Genomic DNA, 20,563 nt, shown 5'->3' on the forward strand with positions numbered 1-20,563 from the left:
CTAAAGTAATATCAAATATACTCTTGTTCTGTGCTCAATACTAGTTTGAATGTAAAGTTTTCCTTGCAGGATTTTCCCAGATATACCATTCAAGAAGTATTCCCCCAGGGCAATAGGACTGGGCCAGGCTTTCCGAGAACCATAAGTGTCTAGTGTGTGTGGTGTTCCTAGTAAGATAAATGTAGTTAGGTGTTTAGCTTTCTATTCCCCACAGTGAGATGTGGTGGCACGTACAGAGAAAGGTTGGTGTGGGGAAGGCTGCCGTGCAGGCAGGGTGTTCCATGGCTGTGAGCTTGTTAGCCAGAGCTGAACACGTGAAATGTTCACTGGTGAGCTGTGTAATGAAAGCCAGATGCCGAGTGTGTCCAGTGTATCTCTACATAAGAATTTTCCCGTAGTACCTTAATGTGTGGGCATGTCCTGTGCATGCAGAATATATGAATAAGGAGGCATCTCTGCACTAAGGCAAACTGTGTGTGTGTGCACATAGTAATAACTAACCTCTGGAATCCAACCAAAAATAAACTTTTTATGTGCTAGACTTTCAGACATATGAAGGCTTTTTCCATGGTCTGTCAGTAGCTGTATTTAGAAACATTTTCCTTTTTTCTTTTTCTTTTTTTAAGTGTGGAAAATAGAATCATGGGGTTGAGTTAAGTATTCTTCCACTGCTTATCCTTGAGCAAAATTTCAACCACTGAAGCAGAACAGGCAGTTTGCTTAGGAGAATGTTTAAAACAGTCGTAAGTTGGACTGGTTAGTTTGATTCTCCCCTCCAGATTATAAGGGTTCATGAAGACAAATATATATATATTTTTTTTTTTAGGGTGTTGGGTGTACTGGTCATGGCAAATTTATTCCTTTAAGGTTGAACCTTTATGCTGTGAGACTAGGCACGGAACTTAACTGGTGATAATATAGAAAGTAGTGGTGCTTTATCAGGAAGGTTTCCTAACTGTCTCCTGTTAAAAGTTTTAGATGTAAACCCCTGTTTTTCCAAGTATCAGAGCAAATTCAGATTTATAAGGCATATTTTTCAACTCTAGCACTCTTGTTTTGGCAGCTTCCACTGATCCCGGTGCATTAGGATATTCAGCTAAATAGCTTCTAGCTGCATGGTGTGAATACTAAGAACATTAAACCTGGTTTTGGGGCCTACTGAATCTGATTATATAAACAGGTGTTTTTTCATTTGATGAAACTTTATGGAAGTTGAGATTGATGTCTTCCCATATTTAGTCTCTACTTCACTACTGACTTCTTAACTCTTGTAATAGTTTTTTTACAATTAGAGAATCTTTGGAGCTAATCAGAAATTAATAGGTAATAGTTGCTAATGCTTAAGTATTTGTAATGAAGATTAGGTTATTGCTGATCTTTCTCCCTCCCCCATCCAACCAACTGTTGTTGGGACTCAGTTATTTGAGAATCTCTCACATGACTGCAGAAGGAATACAAAAGCAAATCCCTAAAGTGTAAAAACCAAAACAGCAAAAACCCCTACCAAAGCAAACAAAGAACCCAAGCACCCTCCCCCATCTCTTAGTTTTTTAAATTGCATGCTGTTAAAGCTAGCTGTGAGTTCTAGATGCCTTTCTCCATACTTTCTGAAGAATAAATGGCAGGCAAAACTTCCACCTTACACAGAAATCATTCCAAAAAGTGTGTGATCAAAAACTTCAGAGTACAAGATAGATGTCAAGGTTTTTCATTGCTTAAAATTGGTGTCGAAACTTCAGAGCAATAGCAGAAGAGCACACTGAAGAGTGTGCACTGCCCAACCATGAGCTAACAAATCCAGTGGCTGTTGTTACTTCTATTGTCCTGAGGAATATTGTACATATTTAAAATGCGTGCCAAGTATTAAATAAATTTGTTTCAGGCCAAGGAATGGCATTTACATGTGTCAGAAAACTGGCAGCATCTTAAGGATAAGAACCTTAGAATTTCTAGAAAGCTTGTGATGGACAGCTTTGTGTTGTACTGGTTTTGCTTTGCAAAATTACCCTTTCTAGAATGATAATGAAGTCTCTTCCTTCAGTGAAAGATGACTGTCAAAATGTAAGGTGAAAAACCTCAACAAACTTCACCCAAAAATCTTCTTTAAAATTTTAAAGATAAAAGGATTATATTTTTAAACAAAGCGTACAGTGCATGCCAGTGAGGAGTGGATATATCACAGTAATTGCAACCACTTAATCTTACATGCCATTGCCGCGGCGTGCTGAGAACTTGCTCTTTCCATTGTATTGTGATGCTAAGGCAAGTCATAACTGACATGACCAACTCTTTAGCATTTTCCTTTCCCCAAAGCTGCGTATCACTGTGTGACTGAGCTGACGTTCTCTATGCATTTTGCTGCCTTGATGGTTCAAGAGACTGAAAAGCATCTAAGCTACAGTTTACCAACACCTACTTGACACTAATGACACTTTCTTCCTGAGGTATTAAATAACAGAAGGGTCTGTGGTATGGATTTCTGTTAACTTTTGATCTTCATGTAGCTAAGCATGACCGTAGTTGTTTTTGTTAATTTATTTTTTTTTAGACGAGTAATTATTGGTATCAAAGCTTGACTTTTGTTTAGAGGAGAAAATTGGCTTTTTTTTCTGTCTTCCCTCCTTGTTCCATAATTGGGTTGAAATGCTATATTGCTGGCATCTCTCACTTTCATAGTAACAGGCTGCAGTCACAAAGGCCTAGGACTTCACTGCAGGAAGGAGGTGAGAGTGTTCCAGCTTCAGTATGTGTCCCAGAATAGGAGGGGGAATGTGTCAGAGTTTCAAGGACTGAACCCTGGTTTCAAGGTGTTCTCCTTACAAAGCCACATGCTGGCTCTGTTGTGAGAGAGCAGATGTCCCAGCTCAGGTTCCGTTCCCAGACCTAACCACCTTGTTATACACACTTGACAGTGAATGGAAGTGTTTGCAGCAGCTGCTTATTCTGTATATATGCAGTTCTACAGGGACTGAGGGTCTTGTTTGGCCTTGCAGTTTGCAAGCATGAAGTGAAGTGATTGTGGAAGTAAGAAATAAAACCTTGTAGTTCTTTGTACAGTTTCTCATGTATCTTCCTCTCCTTTTTTTTGTAATGCATGTATTTTTAGAAGGACTGTGTAAGGACCAATCTGTTTTATAATGCACTTTGAGAATGAAAGAGAACAATTTTCCTTTAGAAATACCCTTAAATAATTTGCCCATAAATTCCAGTTCTCATGGATGAAACTTCATTTCTATCCATTGCGCACAGGAAGTCTTGAGTACTTACTGATAACTGCTAAAAAGGGAAACATTAATGCTAAAAAGAGAAACATTAATCTAAACTGTTGCTTTCTGTCTCTAGAAGCTTTTTAGTTAATCTTGAAATATATAGAACTCCATGCTTTTAGCACAGAGGAGAAGTAATTTTTAAAAACAACCAGGGATAAAACTAGAGCCTGCAGGGAAAGTGTATATGCTCCAATGGTCTAGTACTTGGCAGGAGTGAGATAAAGGTTCTGAATTTTTTTTCTCCAGCTCCAGCATTTTGTGTTCCTTGAGGGAAGGAGTGTGCGAATATGGCAGCAGAATGCAAGCGATCATGCAGTTTGTGGGATACCACTAATTCTCTTTTTTGTGTGCTTCCTCACAAAGGAGGTTTTTGCTTGTTTGTATTTTGGAAGATGTAGACTCTTAGTGCAAGCCTTTTGGTATGTTTTTGTTTTTTAAACATTATACTTTTTCAGGCTAGTTTCTTAGCCTTCTACTAGCAGAGTTCAAGACTGTTTTGCAGGATTTTCCTCACTCTTCCAGCGTAGATGGCGAGACACTTACGGGATAAGGGCTTGATCTTGGAATGTACAGTGTTTCACTTTAATCCTGGGAAGTCTGTGGGATGTTATGGCCAAGTGGCTTTGAAGGGCTTCTTGTTAACAGAAAGACAGCACTGGGATTCTCTTATGTTGAGGAAGGGAATAAGGTATATTTGTCAATGTTTCTGTTTTACCCAGATAACTAATGAGTCTCCTTTGAAGGTTTAAGTGATCATCTCCTGAGGCTTAATGTGGCTTCTCTACAACAGATACCAAGCTAGTGTGAATTGAAGCTTCAGCACTGGTTTGACCCAAAGTTAATGCAGTAAACTGCTACCTACTTTATTAATTTCTGATTTTGCTCTAGGGAGAACTGGAGAGACAGTTGCTCCAGGCTAATCCCATCCTGGAGGCCTTTGGAAATGCCAAGACAGTAAAGAATGACAACTCCTCAAGATTTGTGAGTATTACAATGCAGCACGGAGGCCAGTATTTTACTTGCTCTGGAGAGCAACGGACAGTGTCTGAGAGGTGGATGGGGGGAGCTAGAACTAAATGAAGGTGTTGAACCTAACGTTGAGGGAGGCAGAACTGTCCAGATCATATAGCACATGAAACTGAAGGAGCCCTGGTTATGGGAGATCTAGGCTGAAACATAATTAATTTGAAGTGTAGGCTGTCTGAATGTCAGAAATGCCTGAAAGTGTTTGCTGTCTTCTTTGTTAAATCACTGTTGTGATCAGCAAGCATTGCTGATCTTAACTATTGGCTGACCTTGTGTTTTGCCTAAAACCTGCCTCACCTGTTCTGAATTTCCTTTCCTGGATTAAAAAGGGAAGGTTTACCTTTTTTGTTTACTGCTGTTACCAGATAGAATGAATACTAATTTTAATGCCATTACCTTCCTCTTAGGGCAAGTTCATCAGAATCAACTTTGATGTCAACGGTTACATTGTTGGAGCCAATATTGAGACCTGTATCCTTTCTGTAACCACTGAAAAAGAGAAGTTAAAGGCTATAGAGGTGGCAGTAATGGTACCTAGCAGTCTCTTCACAACTGTCTTTCTGTTTCTCAGGTCAAGAAAGTGGTAGGAAACACTTAAATTTATGCTTGCAAGATTACTGTTGTAGTCTCCTGTTTCTTCAAGTGGTGACCATTGTGATCATGGTGGAAATCTTTTCTGAATGAATGAATTCTAATCTTAGGAGGCTGAAATGGAAGTGTAAACTGTGATAAGATGAATAGCTTTGCAATTTTGTAAGCCATTATCACTGCTGTTCAAGGCAAATATGGATGGAGGATCACTGTTTTCCTGGTTTTGTCAGTTAAGTGTCTCTTACTGTAGTAGCTGTCATTCAGAGGCTGGTAGAACTGAGGCCAGAAACTCAGTGGGTTGTTGACCAGTGATGATTGATAAATCAATGCCCCTGTTAAATGTCATGAGGACATCATCAGGTAGTATGCATTTTTTTTCCTCCTGGCATAGAATAGGAAGTGTTTTGTGTGTCCTACCATATGCCTTGACTCTCCGAAGATCTGCTGGAGAAGTCACGTGCAATTCGTCAAGCCAAAGAGGAGAGAACATTCCACATCTTTTACTACTTGCTATCTGGGGCAGGGGAGCATTTGAAGAGTAAGTATGATTTTGTTGTAATCATGGTGTTCCCTCATCACAGTGACAGAGGGTCCAAAACACTTGTAGGCTAGGACCTGTGACTTCTCATTTCTTGGCTCTGCCTTTTAGTTATGGTCACTGCACCTCTCCTGTACATTCACACCTCCCTCTGCCCTTCCCCCTGTACTTCTCAGTTCCTGAAAACTTGCTTCTCTGGTTCCTTTCTGCACTTGTCTCCTTGCCAGCAATGACTCTACACTCTTCCTTATCTAAATCACTGTCCTGTGTTTAGTCTCGTCTTGTATGATGTAAACCCTTCTAGTGCAGAGATGTTCCTACTGTGAGGCACGCAGCATTTAACTGAATGGAGAACTACTTCTAGCACCTAAGCAGCTCCAGAAATCTACGATCCTGGAGCACTTGGCTTTAATACCTTAGCCTGGTAATCTGGGTCCATGTTGTGCAAGGGCTGCAGATCAATCTGGAGGAAGGACAGAACGAGAGAGCTTTTTTTCATAGTTTCTCCTGTTTTAAGAGCTATATATTAACTTTCACCTGACTTGAAACAAATGAGGTATCTGAAATTAAAGGCAAATTTACTTTCAAGTTAATCCTTTCTTCTTATAGACTTAGGGCGTAATGATGATTGGCACTGCTTTGGTGAAGTAGTCCAGAGGAAGGAATAGAAAGAAATAAGGCAGAAAACTTCACATTTTATCTAAAATACATTAAATATTCAGCCTGCAGTAAATCTGGGCTTAATCCCAGATTCATGCAGCACCTGCTAGCTTATGCAAGTCAGAAATTTGTTCTCTGTGGTAGCTTCTTGTCTATTACCAAAAAAAAAAAAGCCATAATAACTTCTTTCTCAATTGCTTCCTAAGCTGATCTGCTGCTGGAGCCTTATAACAAATACCGCTTCCTTTCCAATGGGCACGTTACGATCCCGGGTCAGCAAGACAAAGATATGTTTTTGGAGACCATGGAGGCGATGAAGATCATGGGCATCCCAGATGAGGAACAGATAGGTATGAATCCTCTGATGGGCTTGAAAATGCAAGGAAATGAAAGAGGGAGCAGATCATATCTCTCTGGAGCTTTATTGTTCTAGGGTTCTTTGTTCTGGCTTTTTTGTTGTTCCGGTTTTGTCTGGTGTCCTCCCCCCACCAAGTGAACAGTGTGCAAGTAATAAACTTAGTGGCTTTGGAGTGACCTGCCTCAGGGATCTACCAGCACAGTTTCAGTTTATACAGTTAACATTACAAGTCAAGCAGCTGATGAAAACATGCTTCTGCTTGCTGCTTTTGTTCCCAGTTTGAGGGCTGCATATCCAGTTTATAAATAACACATCCAAGATATGAGAATCTCCTCATTCTCTCATGCAGTGCATGGCTTGTGTGCTCCCCCTATCCCTAGGCAATAGCTTTAAAGTATCTAATCCAACCACTGCTGGATTAATACTTTGAGAATGGCCTGGCCATAGTGCCTTTCTTTCCAGCTTAACACTGAACTGCTGATCAGAAATTAATATTGTCTGATGCTGGGAGCACAGTACCATGACAGTGAAGCTAGAATTATGTGCAGCCAGCACAAAGTGCAGTGATACGTATTCAGCCGAGCTCTGTGCTGTCTCATTCATGATCTGTCTCACTGGTTGGAAACCAGTGTTCTGCAAAATCTCCATTTCTAGATGTATGAAATCCTCTAAGACTATTTTTTCCTCTACTCTGAAGCAAACATCTGTGGTGGTTTGAGGTCACCACCTCCTTTGCTGGAGGCTGCAGCTCCCGTGGCTGTAGAGAATATGTGCCTGTGCTTTAACTATTGCTCTTGTCAGTTCAGCCTCCTATAAATCCACATTGTTGTTATCCATAGTTTAATATGCTTCTTGATATCCTGAATCACCTGAGACTGAAACGGCTGTATGGAGGTGAAGAAAATTTTGCCTAAATCAAATTAAGGAATTGGCAGTCTAATTTGTGGTCAAGATGTCCTCCTATGCCATTTTTTTGAGTTGGGTTTTTAGTGTATTGTCTAGGGCATGTCTTTATTTGTCACATAGATGGTCTATTGGTCCAGCCACTACAGCAAAGAGAGTTTTAATGTTTAGCACTTACTGTTCAAAGTGTGAAGTGCATTGATGTTCCTTTAGGCTTAAAAGAATAATACGTACAGGAGCTGGCTGAATAGTAGGCTTGATTAGTTTTGATGTAAAACATAAACACTAGCTATGTTAATTTATGGAACAACACCAAAATAAGTTGTCTGTCCAAGTGCGAGGAGTCCAGATTCAGCTGTCAAACCACTGGATTTCATAATGTGCCACTAGGAGCATATGTGTGTCTTTTCTGTTAGTCCTGATTTAGCATATATGGAGCCTTTGTTCACTGTGCTATCAAAAAGATATTGTTTTTTAAAAAAATGTGTCTGTAATGGGTAGAAATTAGGGGATGAAAAAGTCTTCAGTACAAGATCTCCTTTGCAAGTGATGGGCATTTTACCTTGCTCAAGGCAACTTGAAGCTCTTATGCAATGAGCTTTCATTGATACATGGTGGAAACCGAATTGATGCTATGGCCCTGAAAAATGTCTTTCCTGTCTTAGCATCTAGTGTTACTTTTTTGATGTGCATCATTCAAAAAGTATGGGTGGGGTGCTTCAGCATGCAATTAGTAATAGTTATGGTACAGGCACTTTTGCCCACATCCTGCTGCCCTTCATACATTATAAAGTATGTCTGTATGGACTACAGACCTTGGTCAGGGACCTGAAAGTGGATATGCGGTTAAAGGAACAAAATCTTCCTTCTCTTAATTGTTTTGTACTCTTAATGACTATATCTTTCCTGTGTTTAGCAGCAGTCATTGAGGAAAACAGTTTTATCAAAAAATAGAGATGATGTAGGATGGTGCATTACCCTCAGTCCTGACTCCCACTTTACTATAGTGATTTTGAGAATGGGTAAATTTCCAAGCTGTGTAGTCTTGCATAGGAGGGACAGTGAAAGTCTTGTGTCCTGAATAGGAGTCAGAGAGAGTAATTACCTGTGGTGGTTATTCCCAAATTCCGGAAGGATCTTTGGGATATTGAGAAGGGCCTCATAACCATGTTAGGAAAGGTAACTGGGTCATATTAAGGCTTTTGCTGATGTCTGACACTAAGCTGTTGTTATTATTATTTTTAAAGGTCTTCTGAAGGTTATCTCAGGTGTTCTTCAACTTGGCAACATAGTGTTCAAGAAGGAGCGTAATACAGACCAAGCCTCTATGCCAGACAATACAGGTAAACAATCTCCTTTTCCCACCCCAAAGAAAAATGCAGTAAAAAGCCTATGGGGAGTTGTTGCAAGTAGAATAATATATTACAGCATGTAGAGAATGCTGGAGTCCTGTTTTTCTATGAGGCAAATAATTTGTCAAAGGAGCTGACATGCTCCTTCGTAAAAATACACAGTTCTGCCAGGTGTGTGTTGGCAGCCACCCCTGGGCAGGAATGTGGCACTGTTCTTGTGACAGGGCTGGGCAGGAAGAACACGTGATGCCCAGATGAAAAGGGTTACTCTACTGGAATATGTAGTGTGTGTGTTTTAACCAAGCTAGGAAAGATTGCCCCTACAAACCTATATTATCAGACTCTAAAGAATGTTCTTTGCTGACTTCTTAGTTAGGCTTGTAACTGTAAGAGTAAGGTGGATAGTTTTGTGGTGGGTATAAAGTGTGAGTAGATATTTTAATTGTACTACCCATTGTTGCATGTGTAAGTAGTACCATGTTTCACATGATGGAAGGCTATCTTTTGGAAGGCTTAGCTCTTAGACCTACATTATAGACGTACTGCAGAAATAGAAGAGGTTGCTAATTTATCTTTAATTGTTTATATTTTTGGCTGTTATTATTATGGGAAATATGTTCTAAATGGTGTTTTGGATCTTTAATATGAAATACAGAGTTGCCTCAAAGACTAATCAGTAGTTGAAGACAAAGCAATTGTCTCATTAACCTGTTCTTCATTTAACATTTTTTCGAAGCTGTTTCATGACTCTTGTGGGAAGGCAGTTGCAGGAATGTTTTTCTCTTGCTTTCTGTGAGAAAAACAAAGTAACGTTTATCTTTTTGTTGTTTCCTCTTACCGTGTTTAGCTGCTCAAAAAGTGTCTCACCTTTTGGGTATCAATGTGACGGATTTCACTAGAGGTATCCTCACTCCTCGCATCAAAGTCGGGCGAGATTATGTCCAGAAAGCTCAGACCAAAGAGCAGGTATGCATTCTCTAAAAAATTAACAAGAACTTCAGTCTTTAATCTTGCCATCCCAAATCTAAAAAATGTGTTAGAGGTTTCTGTAGCATTTAATAACTCTCTTTATGACTGCAATGTATAGCAACTGCACTTGGATTTGTAACGCACAAATTGCTTTTAGTATTTGCTCAATTGATCTGTACAAAGACAGAAATCATCCTGCCCCTGTAACACTTTTTCTCATCTGTAAGAGAAAAAAGAAAAGGCAAATTCCCTAATTTTGGTGACTGCCTGTCCCAAAGGAGTAAGTTCGTTCAGTGCTGTATGCAAGGATGACATTTTCAAGTTGCTGTAATACAGAAAGCACCATTTTTTAGTAGGTCAGCTACTAGGGTAAAAGAATTTGCTGCTCACCCTTGAAACTGATTGTAGATTTTATAACACTCTTGAATCAGGTTGTGTTCTAAATGAAGCCTGACCTAGGAGCTAGCGGCCTCCTCAGTGGAGCAAAGCCCCTGTGCTTACTCACTGCTGCTTGGCTTCTTTATGAACATATCCTTATTGTCAGTGTAAATAAATATCAAAGAGTAGTCTAGGAATAGTCACAGGCTGCGTTTCCATGCTGCCTTTCCATTTTGATACTTAATTTCTTATTATACATGGTATTTCTGTGTCAATTGCAGGTAGGGTAGTAGCATGGAAGGGGGAGGGATTTGGCTTCACAAATCCTAAACAAAAAAAGAAAATGCTTTTCTTTGGGCCCTTGAAGTGTGCTAGAGTCTTTGGAGGTGAATGGGCTTATTTTTTCTTTCTTGAATACCAGTCATTGGTTTCTCAAACAGGCAGGATCCTGAAATTTGCCTTGACACACTAATTTAGTAAGAGAAATTCTTTGCTCTTATTTATGGAGTATTGCAGTGCCATCTGCTTTTCATTGGGAATAAGCTCTGAAATTAGCCTTTTTCAGTGAGTTTAGTGGTGGAAAAAAAAATCTTAGACTACAGTTGGGCCATGAGATGCCGAAACAGCATAGTCTATGCCTTCCTTTGGATTATAATATAAAACCTAATCTTGTGTTTTTTTCTGTTTAGGCTGATTTTGCCATTGAAGCCCTGGCTAAAGCCACTTATGAACGTATGTTCCGGTGGCTGGTTATGCGTATCAATAAGGCATTGGATAAGACCAAGCGACAGGGTGCATCCTTCATTGGAATCCTTGACATTGCTGGCTTTGAGATTTTCGAGGTAAAGAGATGCCAGGTCTTTGCACTCAGCAGAGTTTACCATGGAGCAGACTGCCGAAGGAAATCACTTCAGAACTGGAAAAGAACAGTATAGCTTTGGAAAGGATGTGTATTCCCCTTTTGTTAGTTGATGTCTCTGCTGATGTGAACTGTCAAATAAGTTGTTAACTAGCTTTAGTGGTTCATTCTTTAGTGTTTTATGTGTTTTACAAATGTTGTATTTCATTGCCATATATTGTGGTGCTTACATCCTTTTTGGCCACGTGTGTTAGAATTATTTTAACTTCACAGTTCCAGGTGTATTTGATTCTTAATAGCTAACAGTTTGAGTTTGCTAACCTGCAAAAAAGTATTTTAAAATGTCATGTAGAGTTATGGACCACCATTGGACTTAAAATTTCATGTCACATTAGTCTGTCCCAAAACATTTAAGGCATGACCTACTGAAAGCTATTAGCATAATTAAAAATTATTGTAAATGGTTTCTTCTTTCTGCTGCTGAGTTTTGTAAAAGATAAAGATGGGATAGACCAAATCAGATCCAACATAAATTTTGACCTATGTGTGCTCCCTTCTGCAAGAAGCTTGAAAATTGGGGATTGGAGTGTAGTTTCACATACAGCTAAATGGCTTTAACAGTAGGTCCTTGGTGCAGAAAATGAGTGAACTTGCTCCGTTTCCCATCTGTTGCTCCTGTCTACAACAACTTTTACTGTTCATCTCTCTAGCCCTGTGGAAAATATTTTCTTGGGGTGTTTTAGAATTGAATCACCCTGCAAAAGGGGATTAGCATAAAAACTGATGAAAGATAAATGTAGGAGAGAAAGAGCTGAAGGAAAGTTGAAGGAGAGATGGAAAAGAAGGAAACTGGGAGCTCCCTCTATAGGTGGCAGTGAAGGGTTAGGCCAAACCCTTATGTCTATGAAACAACAATTTTAGAATGTGGCTTTGCATTATACTTAGCCTGAAGCAACCACAGGCTGCCATCAGAAAAGACCTACCCTGCCATTATCCCAGCCAGGCAGCTCATATCAATCACTGTTATGCTGGATCTGGCTCATGTGCAGCTGGAAAGTGAATTGGACAAATTTATTCATCAAGTAGAAAACTAAGACACACAAAAGTTGTTGGTGTTTTTTCTTCCTTTTTTTTTTTTTTTTTTTGTTCCCTTACCCCTCTCTGATTAATCTACCCTTTAGTTTCATGGTGGCTGGATCTCATGAAAAGGAGAGGAGTGGAAATACATGGTTAAGAATTACTGAAACATGGAGGAAGTAGAACAGGACCATTGTCTTTAGCAGCTGCATTATATTTAGTGTTATCTAACATGAAAATGCACAATGGGTTAACCTTGTCCTTACAGTTTGAAGAAATCTGGAGATATTGAAGAAATTTCCCTCAATTTTCTTGTCTGATTTTATATATGAGGATTAAAAGGGGACTTTCCAGTCCCTGTGCTTTTAGGAATTTGTCTTCAGGCTTCTGTTGCTTCCTTTTCCTGTGAAGATGACTTGCCAGCTCTGAGTTTGTGAGAAAACCGGAGTCTTTTCTATTCCCGGGTTAAGTAGCTGCAGTAATTCTTCTGCTGTTTACAACTAAACATTCTTTTACAAAGTCTGAGGAACAGTGTTTATGAACTTCCCAAGGGACTGCAGCAGTGATGCAGTGGTGGATGTCAGGAAAGGCAGCTCATAAGCAAACGGGGTTATTGACAAAGGGCTGTCCACCCACACATAACACTAGCTTAAATTCCTGAACTACAAATGTGATCTTTCGTGCTAAGAGAATGATAAGTGTGTCTTCAAAAGCAACTGTTCCAACATCTTTCTACCTTTTTCTTCATTAGCTGAACTCCTTTGAGCAGTTGTGTATTAACTACACAAACGAAAAGTTGCAGCAGCTCTTTAACCACACCATGTTCATTCTGGAGCAAGAGGAGTATCAGAGGGAGGGCATAGAGTGGAATTTCATTGACTTTGGCCTGGACCTGCAGCCCTGCATTGACCTCATAGAGAAGCCGGTAAGCTTGTTCTTCTACCATCGAGCAGCAAGAAGTGGCTGCACTAATTTTGTCATTGAGCACGTAACCTCTACCTGTAGACTGGAAACTAGCTTTCTAGCTTTTGTAATCCTCTACTGACATTGAGGTATGCTTAGAAGCAGAAGTGAACAGTTTCCTCTTTGTCTGAAAGGATGTCACCAATAAATCTGTTAGTATCACTTCTGTAGTGAAAATAGATCCTAGTCAGCTACGTTTTCCTTGCACTAAATTGTCTTCATTTGTGTAGATCTGCATGGTGCTAGATGTGTGGCTTACCATAGGTAGTGTGAACTTTCTAACTTAACTGTGATGAGAATCTGTGAATGTCTATTGTTTTCAGTCTGCTCTAAGGAAACCTGGAAATTTATGAATTTCATAGTAGATATTCCAATAGTAAGGACTAGTTTGTGAAGTGTTCTGCTGTGGTGTTCTGCATTTAGACACCTGGATATTTGGAGAACATCATGATAGTGTTCCTTCTATTAAAAACATTTTCTTCTACATAAAACAACCTAGACAAATGTCACGGAAGGCACATTCTCATAAAAATGGTTAAAATTCGGATGAGGATTTAGAAGAATTATTAACCCTTTCTGTTAGCGTGGAAGTAGTTGAACTGATACCACACAACAGGGGAATGTGATGGGGATCAGGCTTAGGTATCCTTTTTTTTTTCCTAGTCATTTAAAGGTGTTAGTTATTGATGTAGTCATGTATTTAATGATGTTTTGATGTTTCCCTTCTTTAAGGCTGGGCCTCCTGGTATACTGGCCCTGCTGGATGAAGAGTGCTGGTTCCCAAAAGCAACAGACAAAAGCTTTGTGGAAAAAGTTGTACAAGAACAAGGCACCCACCCCAAATTTCAGAAGCCAAAACAGCTGAAAGACAAAGCTGACTTCTGTATCATACATTATGCTGGCAAGGTAAAGAATGAGTAGCTAAAATGTGAACATTGGAATGTCTGCTGTATTTTCTAATGCATAACCACTGCTGCTTAGAAATGGTTGCTTACCAAAATGGCTGCCTATGGGAAACAAATGAAAGATATCACAAAGTTGCTCCATTGCTGTGAACCTTACAGAGCCTAAGGGGATTTTCCTGCAAGTTATATATGTATAGTTCAAGACATGTCAAACTGACACCAATTTAAATTTGTTCTCTGTGATTTGGTGGTATTAGAGGTACTTTTCAGAAGCCTTGCCTCAAGACTTCGTCACCAAAAATGATGATGCCAGGGTTTTTTTTTATCACACTCTGGGTGGTGCAAACTAGGATTGCAAATCCGTTCCCTTTACTGACAGGGCAGAACAGAACATGCAGCTCTTTGTTAGGGATTGAAATTTGTAGGTGTGCTTGCTTAGATGGCAAATCCAAGAATAATTAGGTAATCTGCTGTTGATTGTGCAAACCTCAGTGCTACTTTTGTAGATTTTGCAGGATCTCATATCTTGTGCTGCAGAAAATTCCCCCACCAAGTTTCTTGACATGTTTGTCTCCTGCAGGTGGATTATAAAGCAGATGAATGGCTGATGAAGAACATGGATCCACTGAATGATAACATTGCTACTCTTCTCCACCAGTCGTCAGATAAGTTCGTGTCTGAGCTGTGGAAAGATGGTATGTAATTAAACTTAATCTCATTTGTTTTCTCTTGTTTTATGTGGAAGAGTTTATTTGATGATCAAAAGTGTGTGATGAGTTGTGTTGCTTTTTTCCCCTGAAGAGTAAGCCACTAAGACTATCATTATCTGGAACCTACTTTTCTTAGATCATGGTGTTTCCTTAAAAGTTCACTGTAACTCAAGAGGAAGGTTCACTGGCATCAATTTATGTTAAGCTTGCTGCATATATAGCGAATATTTCTCAAAAACAAGAATGCCAGGATAAAATATGAATGCAGCATTGTGTCCCAGCAGCCTGCTTAGCTGCAACGCTCAAACACAAGATCTGAGGTTGAATCTATGTTTTCAGTCCTGCAACTAGTGTGTTCTTTCTGCAGTGTTGTTCAGTATTTTACTCTATCTTCTCTGGGTTTATCTGCTTTTGAGTCTTACTGCTGCTGTCATTTTCTGTGGTGGGTTTTCTTTGACGTCTCTGTCTGTTGCAGAGATGCAGAACGTTCAGAGAGCCTATTTCTATCAACACTTTCCTATTCTTCATCTAGAACCAGGTGACTGAGAAACAGCTGTTGTGTCCTGTGTAATGCGTCCTAGAGCCATGCAAGAAATGCTTCTGTTAACTTCTCTTTGTCCCTTCGTCATACCTGCTTGTCTCTCTTGTTCTTTTCCTCTGCTTTGTGCTAGTACCTCCTCACGGACTTTAAAACAAAATCAAAACTCTCACCTTTCAAATGGATACAAGAAAAATACGGACACTTTCAGGTGCTAAAGGTTGCTTTTGCCGGACTTGCATAGGAAGAGCTAAAAGCAAATTCCTATAAACTGTTTGAACATAGCGCTAGCAAGGCTGTTACTCTTTGCAAGGTTTGGAAGGAAGGTTTCTGAGACTTCATTTAAACAGAAATGCAGTTTAATATTGATTCTAGTATGGGGATTTGACTTCAACTGCTGACCATTTAAAAGAAACCCAGTTTAGCAGAGGAACCAGTACTGCATGAAAAATGGTCATCAGCAACATGTACCTAACAAGGCCCTTGCTGTGTGAGGCTCCTTTTGGACTTGAGATGTTGAGTGAACCACAGCTGATCATTTCTCATTTATTGTTCTTAGCTGAGTCTTCTGTTGCAAGTGACTCTCCTTTTTGCTATGTTGATGTAGATTGCAGGGCTCAAGATTTTTAAGAGGATTGTTCCGGCCGCTATCTGGGACACTCTCCTGTGGATTTTCTTGTGATGTCATCTAGTAACATAACCTTCTTTTCTCTCTGATAAGACAACCTTGACCCTATTCTAAGAGCTGATCTGGAAGTGAGCAGTTCTAAACTAATATTAGCTGTAAATCAGAGTATCCTTTCTTGCTGCTTCTTTTGTAGGGGTTTCTCTTTGCAGTTTTTTTTTTTTAAATCAGAAACCACTTGAGTAGAAGTTGATGTGTTGTTAAGATTGGGAGCTTGAGTGTAGGTGTCAGCCAGCCACTAAAGATAAAGTGAAGTAGTACCTTGGAGCCGTTAATAAAAATGTACTGGAGGTCTGGAAATTTATAGTGATACAGTTTGTTTTGATTGGGTAGGTGAATTTTTATCTCCATGTAAAAGAAGAAACAGTGTTTTAGTTTCTTCTTGCCACTGCTATTCTCAGATCTATCTGGCTTCTATTGAAAAAAGGGATCTGTGCAGTCCACCCATCAAGATGATAGTTTCATTGGTGCTTGGATGTCACTGCAGCATAGTGGAGAAACTGTTAGGGCGGGAGGCTCTGACTTTCTTCTAGTGGTATTGTTCATGTCTCTGTCATAGAGTACTTGTACTGCAAAAATAACTCAAACAGTGGTACCTTGATGTTTGTTTTCTCTCATGCCTTTTACCATGTTTGCTCAGTTTACAAGTAGATATGACTTTTCTCATCACCAGTCATGGTAGTTCTGCCTGTGATGCAAGAGTGAGGCTGGCTTTTTTCTCTAACTGTGGCCCCTCCTGGATCAGAGTTAGCTAATAGTTGACTCTGCTGGGCTAGCAGCTGGAACTCTTGGTTTGTTGTTTTTCATTGTGACCTAACCAAATAAAAACATCTGAAACTCACTTCTAAATTGCTCTTCCAGAGCTTCCATCCAGAGCATCAGCAGAGTATGTTTGGGAGTAAGTTTGACCCCATCACTCAAACTTCCTGTAGTGAGCTGTTGCTTTTTTTCCTTCCTGCTCCTATCCCTGCACAAATTCTGTACAGGAGTTGACATCTGTGTAGAGATGAAGCAAAAAGGATCCTGCAGCTCCTGTTGTTTATCCTGTTCTACCCAGATGTTCTTTGTTCATTCCAATGCTTCCTTGGTTTGTGGCAGAATTTTAACATTCTGTCTTGTGTTCTCTCTAGTTGACCGTATTGTTGGGCTGGATCAGGTAGCTGGGATGTCAGATACAGCATTGCCAGGGGCCTTTAAAACCAGGAAGGGTATGTTCCGAACAGTGGGACAGCTCTATAAAGAACAGCTGGCTAAACTCATGGCTACATTGAGGAACACCAACCCCAACTTCGTCCGTTGCATTATCCCCAACCATGAGAAAAAGGTAAAGACATTTACAACAGTACAGCCTGTGCAGTCTTACATGGGCTTCCGGAGACATGTGGCTGGGTTACTATCTTGTGTCAGGTTTTGCAAGAGATCTTAAAGAGGTCCTATTTTCTCAGGATATCTTTTTAAGGTCATCCTAAGTAAGTGTACACTTACCAAAATTTTGGAGACTGATCTTTGTGGTGGTTCTTTAAGTGGCGTAAAAGCATTCAACTGCTTCTAACTGGAAAAGAGAGAACTGAAAGAGAAGGAAGCTGGGGGGTAAACCCCTTTTGCAAAAGCATTGTGGTATTTATAAAATATGCTTTTTCTGCAATAGGCTGGAAAACTAGATCCCCACTTGGTCCTTGACCAGCTTCGCTGTAATGGAGTGCTGGAGGGAATCCGTATTTGCCGTCAAGGTTTCCCCAACAGAGTTGTATTCCAGGAATTCAGACAAAGGTAAGGCTTAGAAAAGGATCTGAAGCAATCTTTACCCTGGCAAAGTTAAAACCTAAATGCAAAAATTGAAGTATTTAATTGCAAGTAGATTGCTACTGTTTTCAAACGTAGCACATCTGTCCCTTGGTGTTTCCTGACACAAAGCCTCCCAAAAGCATCTTTGACTTCTCTAGTAAGTGTATAGGTAAGATGAGGCATAGAGGACCCCATCGAAGACTGTTGCCTCATACTCTGTTGTCTTCTAACAAGGCTGTAAACTGTCAAACTCATAATGGCATAGGAACACATTACTGATGGATTTGGTTTGTTGTTTTTTGTTTTTGTTTTGTTTTTTGTTTTTTTGGGTTTTTTTTGCAAATATACTTTTTTTAAGTAGTCTAATGTTTTCTCCTTTTCAGATATGAAATCTTAACTCCAAATGCAATTCCCAAAGGATTTATGGATGGAAAACAGGCTTGTGTGCTGATGGTAAGACATCCTAGAAACTCTGCTTGAAATAGAATAAACTTTGCAGATGTGGTTTGGAAATCAGATTTATCTATGTTAAATATATCTCGTACTCACAAGACCAAAATTCCAAAGTCAGATATTCTGTCTGAGAGGAGGGTGCAAAAAGCTTTCTTTTGGCTTCGCAGATGGAGGCTTTTGACTAGCATGAGGTCCAATAATCCTAGGCAAAAAGGATCTTTCTGTTTCTACAGATGCATATACTTTGATATGCCAGCACTATTCATGGAGTCAAAATGCTTAGAAGCATTAATGTTATCTTTAGCACATGCTTGAAGTATGAGCTTCAATAAAGCCTGTTGATGACAAATGCTTTCAGTGAAGGCTCCAATTACTTTCTGCAGAATTGCCTGCTTCAAAGGGAAAGCTTTGGCTCTGTAGCTTGAAGACGAAGGGAGACTGAATTGAATTTGGCTGTAAGGGATTCCCTTTTTTCTGTCTTAAAGGAGTATACCATATTCCTCCTAACTAGTAAAAGTGTTGACAGCAAATCCTTTAAAGGACAGGGAAGTTGGTTGGGGTGTCTTTTTCTGACAAACATTAGGACTGGGAAAAAATAAATAGGAATGTTCAACAGGTGTGTTTCCTTTAGGAAAAGAAGTGGGCTCTTGGGACTAGGCATACGTTCCTCACAGCATCCTTCTAACTCTGCATACTTGCTGTGGTGTTGTATTAAACTATGCTTTCTATCATATTTTCTGTCTTGGATTACCTTGCTTTCATGCCACACGTGGCTGAGCTCCAACTCATCTCTGGTACAGAACTTTGGGAGCCAGCAGCTTTGGTTGGCCTGAGTGGCTCATTGTAGGGAAGGGATCTCTTACAGCCACGAGACGCAAATATGTTTGATGTTTCGCATGAAGCAGGCTTTGCAGGAGATGAATTCTTCTCTCTTTTGTCTTAGATCAAAGCATTGGAGCTGGATTCCAACCTTTACCGAATTGGACAGAGTAAAGTGTTTTTCAGAGCTGGAGTTCTTGCTCATCTTGAAGAAGAGAGAGACCTAAAGATCACAGATGTCATTATTGGCTTCCAAGCATGCTGCAGAGGCTACCTGGCCAGAAAGTAAGGACCGTATTTTGTAAAGTATGCTATAAACACGTGTATTTCTCCCATTCAGGTACAAGTTTATCTTCAAAAAAAGCAGACTAGAATTTATTTTTTGTTAGAAAGGCCATGATATTTTTGTTGTATATAACAGTTGATGGTTGTTTTAGGGTTTTCTGATCTCTGTAATGCCAGACTTCTGGCACCTGCAAGAAACTCCATGTGCTGTTAGCCCCCTTAGTACCAGAGAGGTGAAGTCTATTCCTCTTTCTAGGAATACCATACAGCAGGCAAAGTTTTTGACAGAAGTGCTGCAAACTGCAAGTGTGAAACTTAAAAGGTCTTAGTACAGTACTGATCCAGGACGTGTAGGATTTCTCTTAAGCTATTAGGTAGGGCTGCAGATGGTACAGTTCTAAAAACAAAAGCAGTATCTGTCAGATTGGCAAGAAAGCACACCTCTGTTTCCACTCTCCCTTTTTTTGAAGTGAAAATAGCGAGGCTTTTCAGATTAGAACACATTAGGGAAAAACTTCATTAAATATGAAATTGAATAAAGGAAAGGATAACCCCTCTTACCTGAGCAGAAAAAACTTGAAAAGGTAGAGGTCGTTCACTGGACATTTTGCTATTATTTTTTAGGAGGAAACCTTCTAAAGTAAAAATGTAGAGATATCTAAGAAGGGGCTTGGTGGAGAGAATTGTGTGCTGCTGTGGGTTCCTTTGTCTGATTTCTGCTTCTCTTGCAGGGCCTTTGCCAAGCGCCAGCAGCAACTGACAGCCATGAAAGTGCTTCAGCGGAACTGTGCCGCCTATTTGAAACTGCGGAACTGGCAATGGTGGAGGCTGTTCACCAAGGTAATGTTTTTCCCTTTGCAGTTTTGACACTTTGGTTGCAAATTCAGCCTCTCAGGTTGAACCAAAGCACAAAAGCCAGTTCCTTTACAGTTGGGCTGGCTTGCAACTACACCTTTATTCATATAGGCAGAGCATCTAATAGAATATTTTATAGCTATGCAGTATGCCTGCATAAACCAAGTGCAAGGCTACATCCAAATAATGTTGTGGAAAAGCAGATATCTCTTAATGCTTTCTGCCTAAGAAGAGTAAGAGGATTGCCTGGTTTGGTGGTACAGTACTTCGAAGAGTTGCTTACTACGTGGCTAGCCAATTTAGCCGGACAAAAATCTTTATTACGGGGGTGGCTTGCCTTCTCTTCCTCCAGGGTTGTAAGAGCAAAGGAAAAGCATTGAGGTCTGATCTCGCTGTTAGACTTGTAGATTTTTTTTTTTTACCTTTGTAAAGACAATGAACATATGAAAAAATGGTCTTTTTTTCTAAATGTATGCGATTTCTTGCTTTCTAGCTGTGAGACTTTGCAGCTAAATGAGAGTTAAAAGCAGAGTTTAAACTTTTCTTCTCTTTCCTGTGAAATGACTCCTAAGGGTTTTTGAACCC

At 39.8% G+C, this 20,563-nt stretch overlaps 1 protein-coding gene across 4 annotated transcripts in view; it reads left to right on the plus strand.

Moving 5' to 3' along the window:
* Window positions 1–20,563, plus strand: part of MYH9 (myosin heavy chain 9) — a 71,694-nt gene that overhangs the window by 34,642 nt on the left and 16,489 nt on the right. For all 4 annotated transcript variants that reach the window (XM_065047952.1, XM_065047943.1, XM_065047948.1 and 1 more), the window contains exons 6-20: window positions 4,158–4,250; window positions 4,703–4,766; window positions 5,326–5,424; window positions 6,291–6,434; window positions 8,593–8,688; window positions 9,545–9,663; window positions 10,734–10,886; window positions 12,732–12,905; window positions 13,676–13,849; window positions 14,429–14,543; window positions 16,912–17,105; window positions 17,430–17,551; window positions 17,950–18,019; window positions 18,963–19,123; window positions 19,855–19,963. In XM_065047952.1, the coding sequence (XP_064904024.1) occupies window positions 4,158–4,250; window positions 4,703–4,766; window positions 5,326–5,424; window positions 6,291–6,434; window positions 8,593–8,688; window positions 9,545–9,663; window positions 10,734–10,886; window positions 12,732–12,905; window positions 13,676–13,849; window positions 14,429–14,543; window positions 16,912–17,105; window positions 17,430–17,551; window positions 17,950–18,019; window positions 18,963–19,123; window positions 19,855–19,963 (1,887 nt within the window). The remainder of the gene's footprint in view (window positions 1–4,157; window positions 4,251–4,702; window positions 4,767–5,325; window positions 5,425–6,290; window positions 6,435–8,592; window positions 8,689–9,544; window positions 9,664–10,733; window positions 10,887–12,731; window positions 12,906–13,675; window positions 13,850–14,428; window positions 14,544–16,911; window positions 17,106–17,429; window positions 17,552–17,949; window positions 18,020–18,962; window positions 19,124–19,854; window positions 19,964–20,563) is intronic.

The sequence above is a fragment of the Columba livia genome, chromosome 1 (genome assembly GCF_036013475.1).
Source record: "Columba livia isolate bColLiv1 breed racing homer chromosome 1, bColLiv1.pat.W.v2, whole genome shotgun sequence".
In the NCBI taxonomy this organism is placed as follows: Eukaryota; Metazoa; Chordata; class Aves; order Columbiformes; family Columbidae; genus Columba; species Columba livia.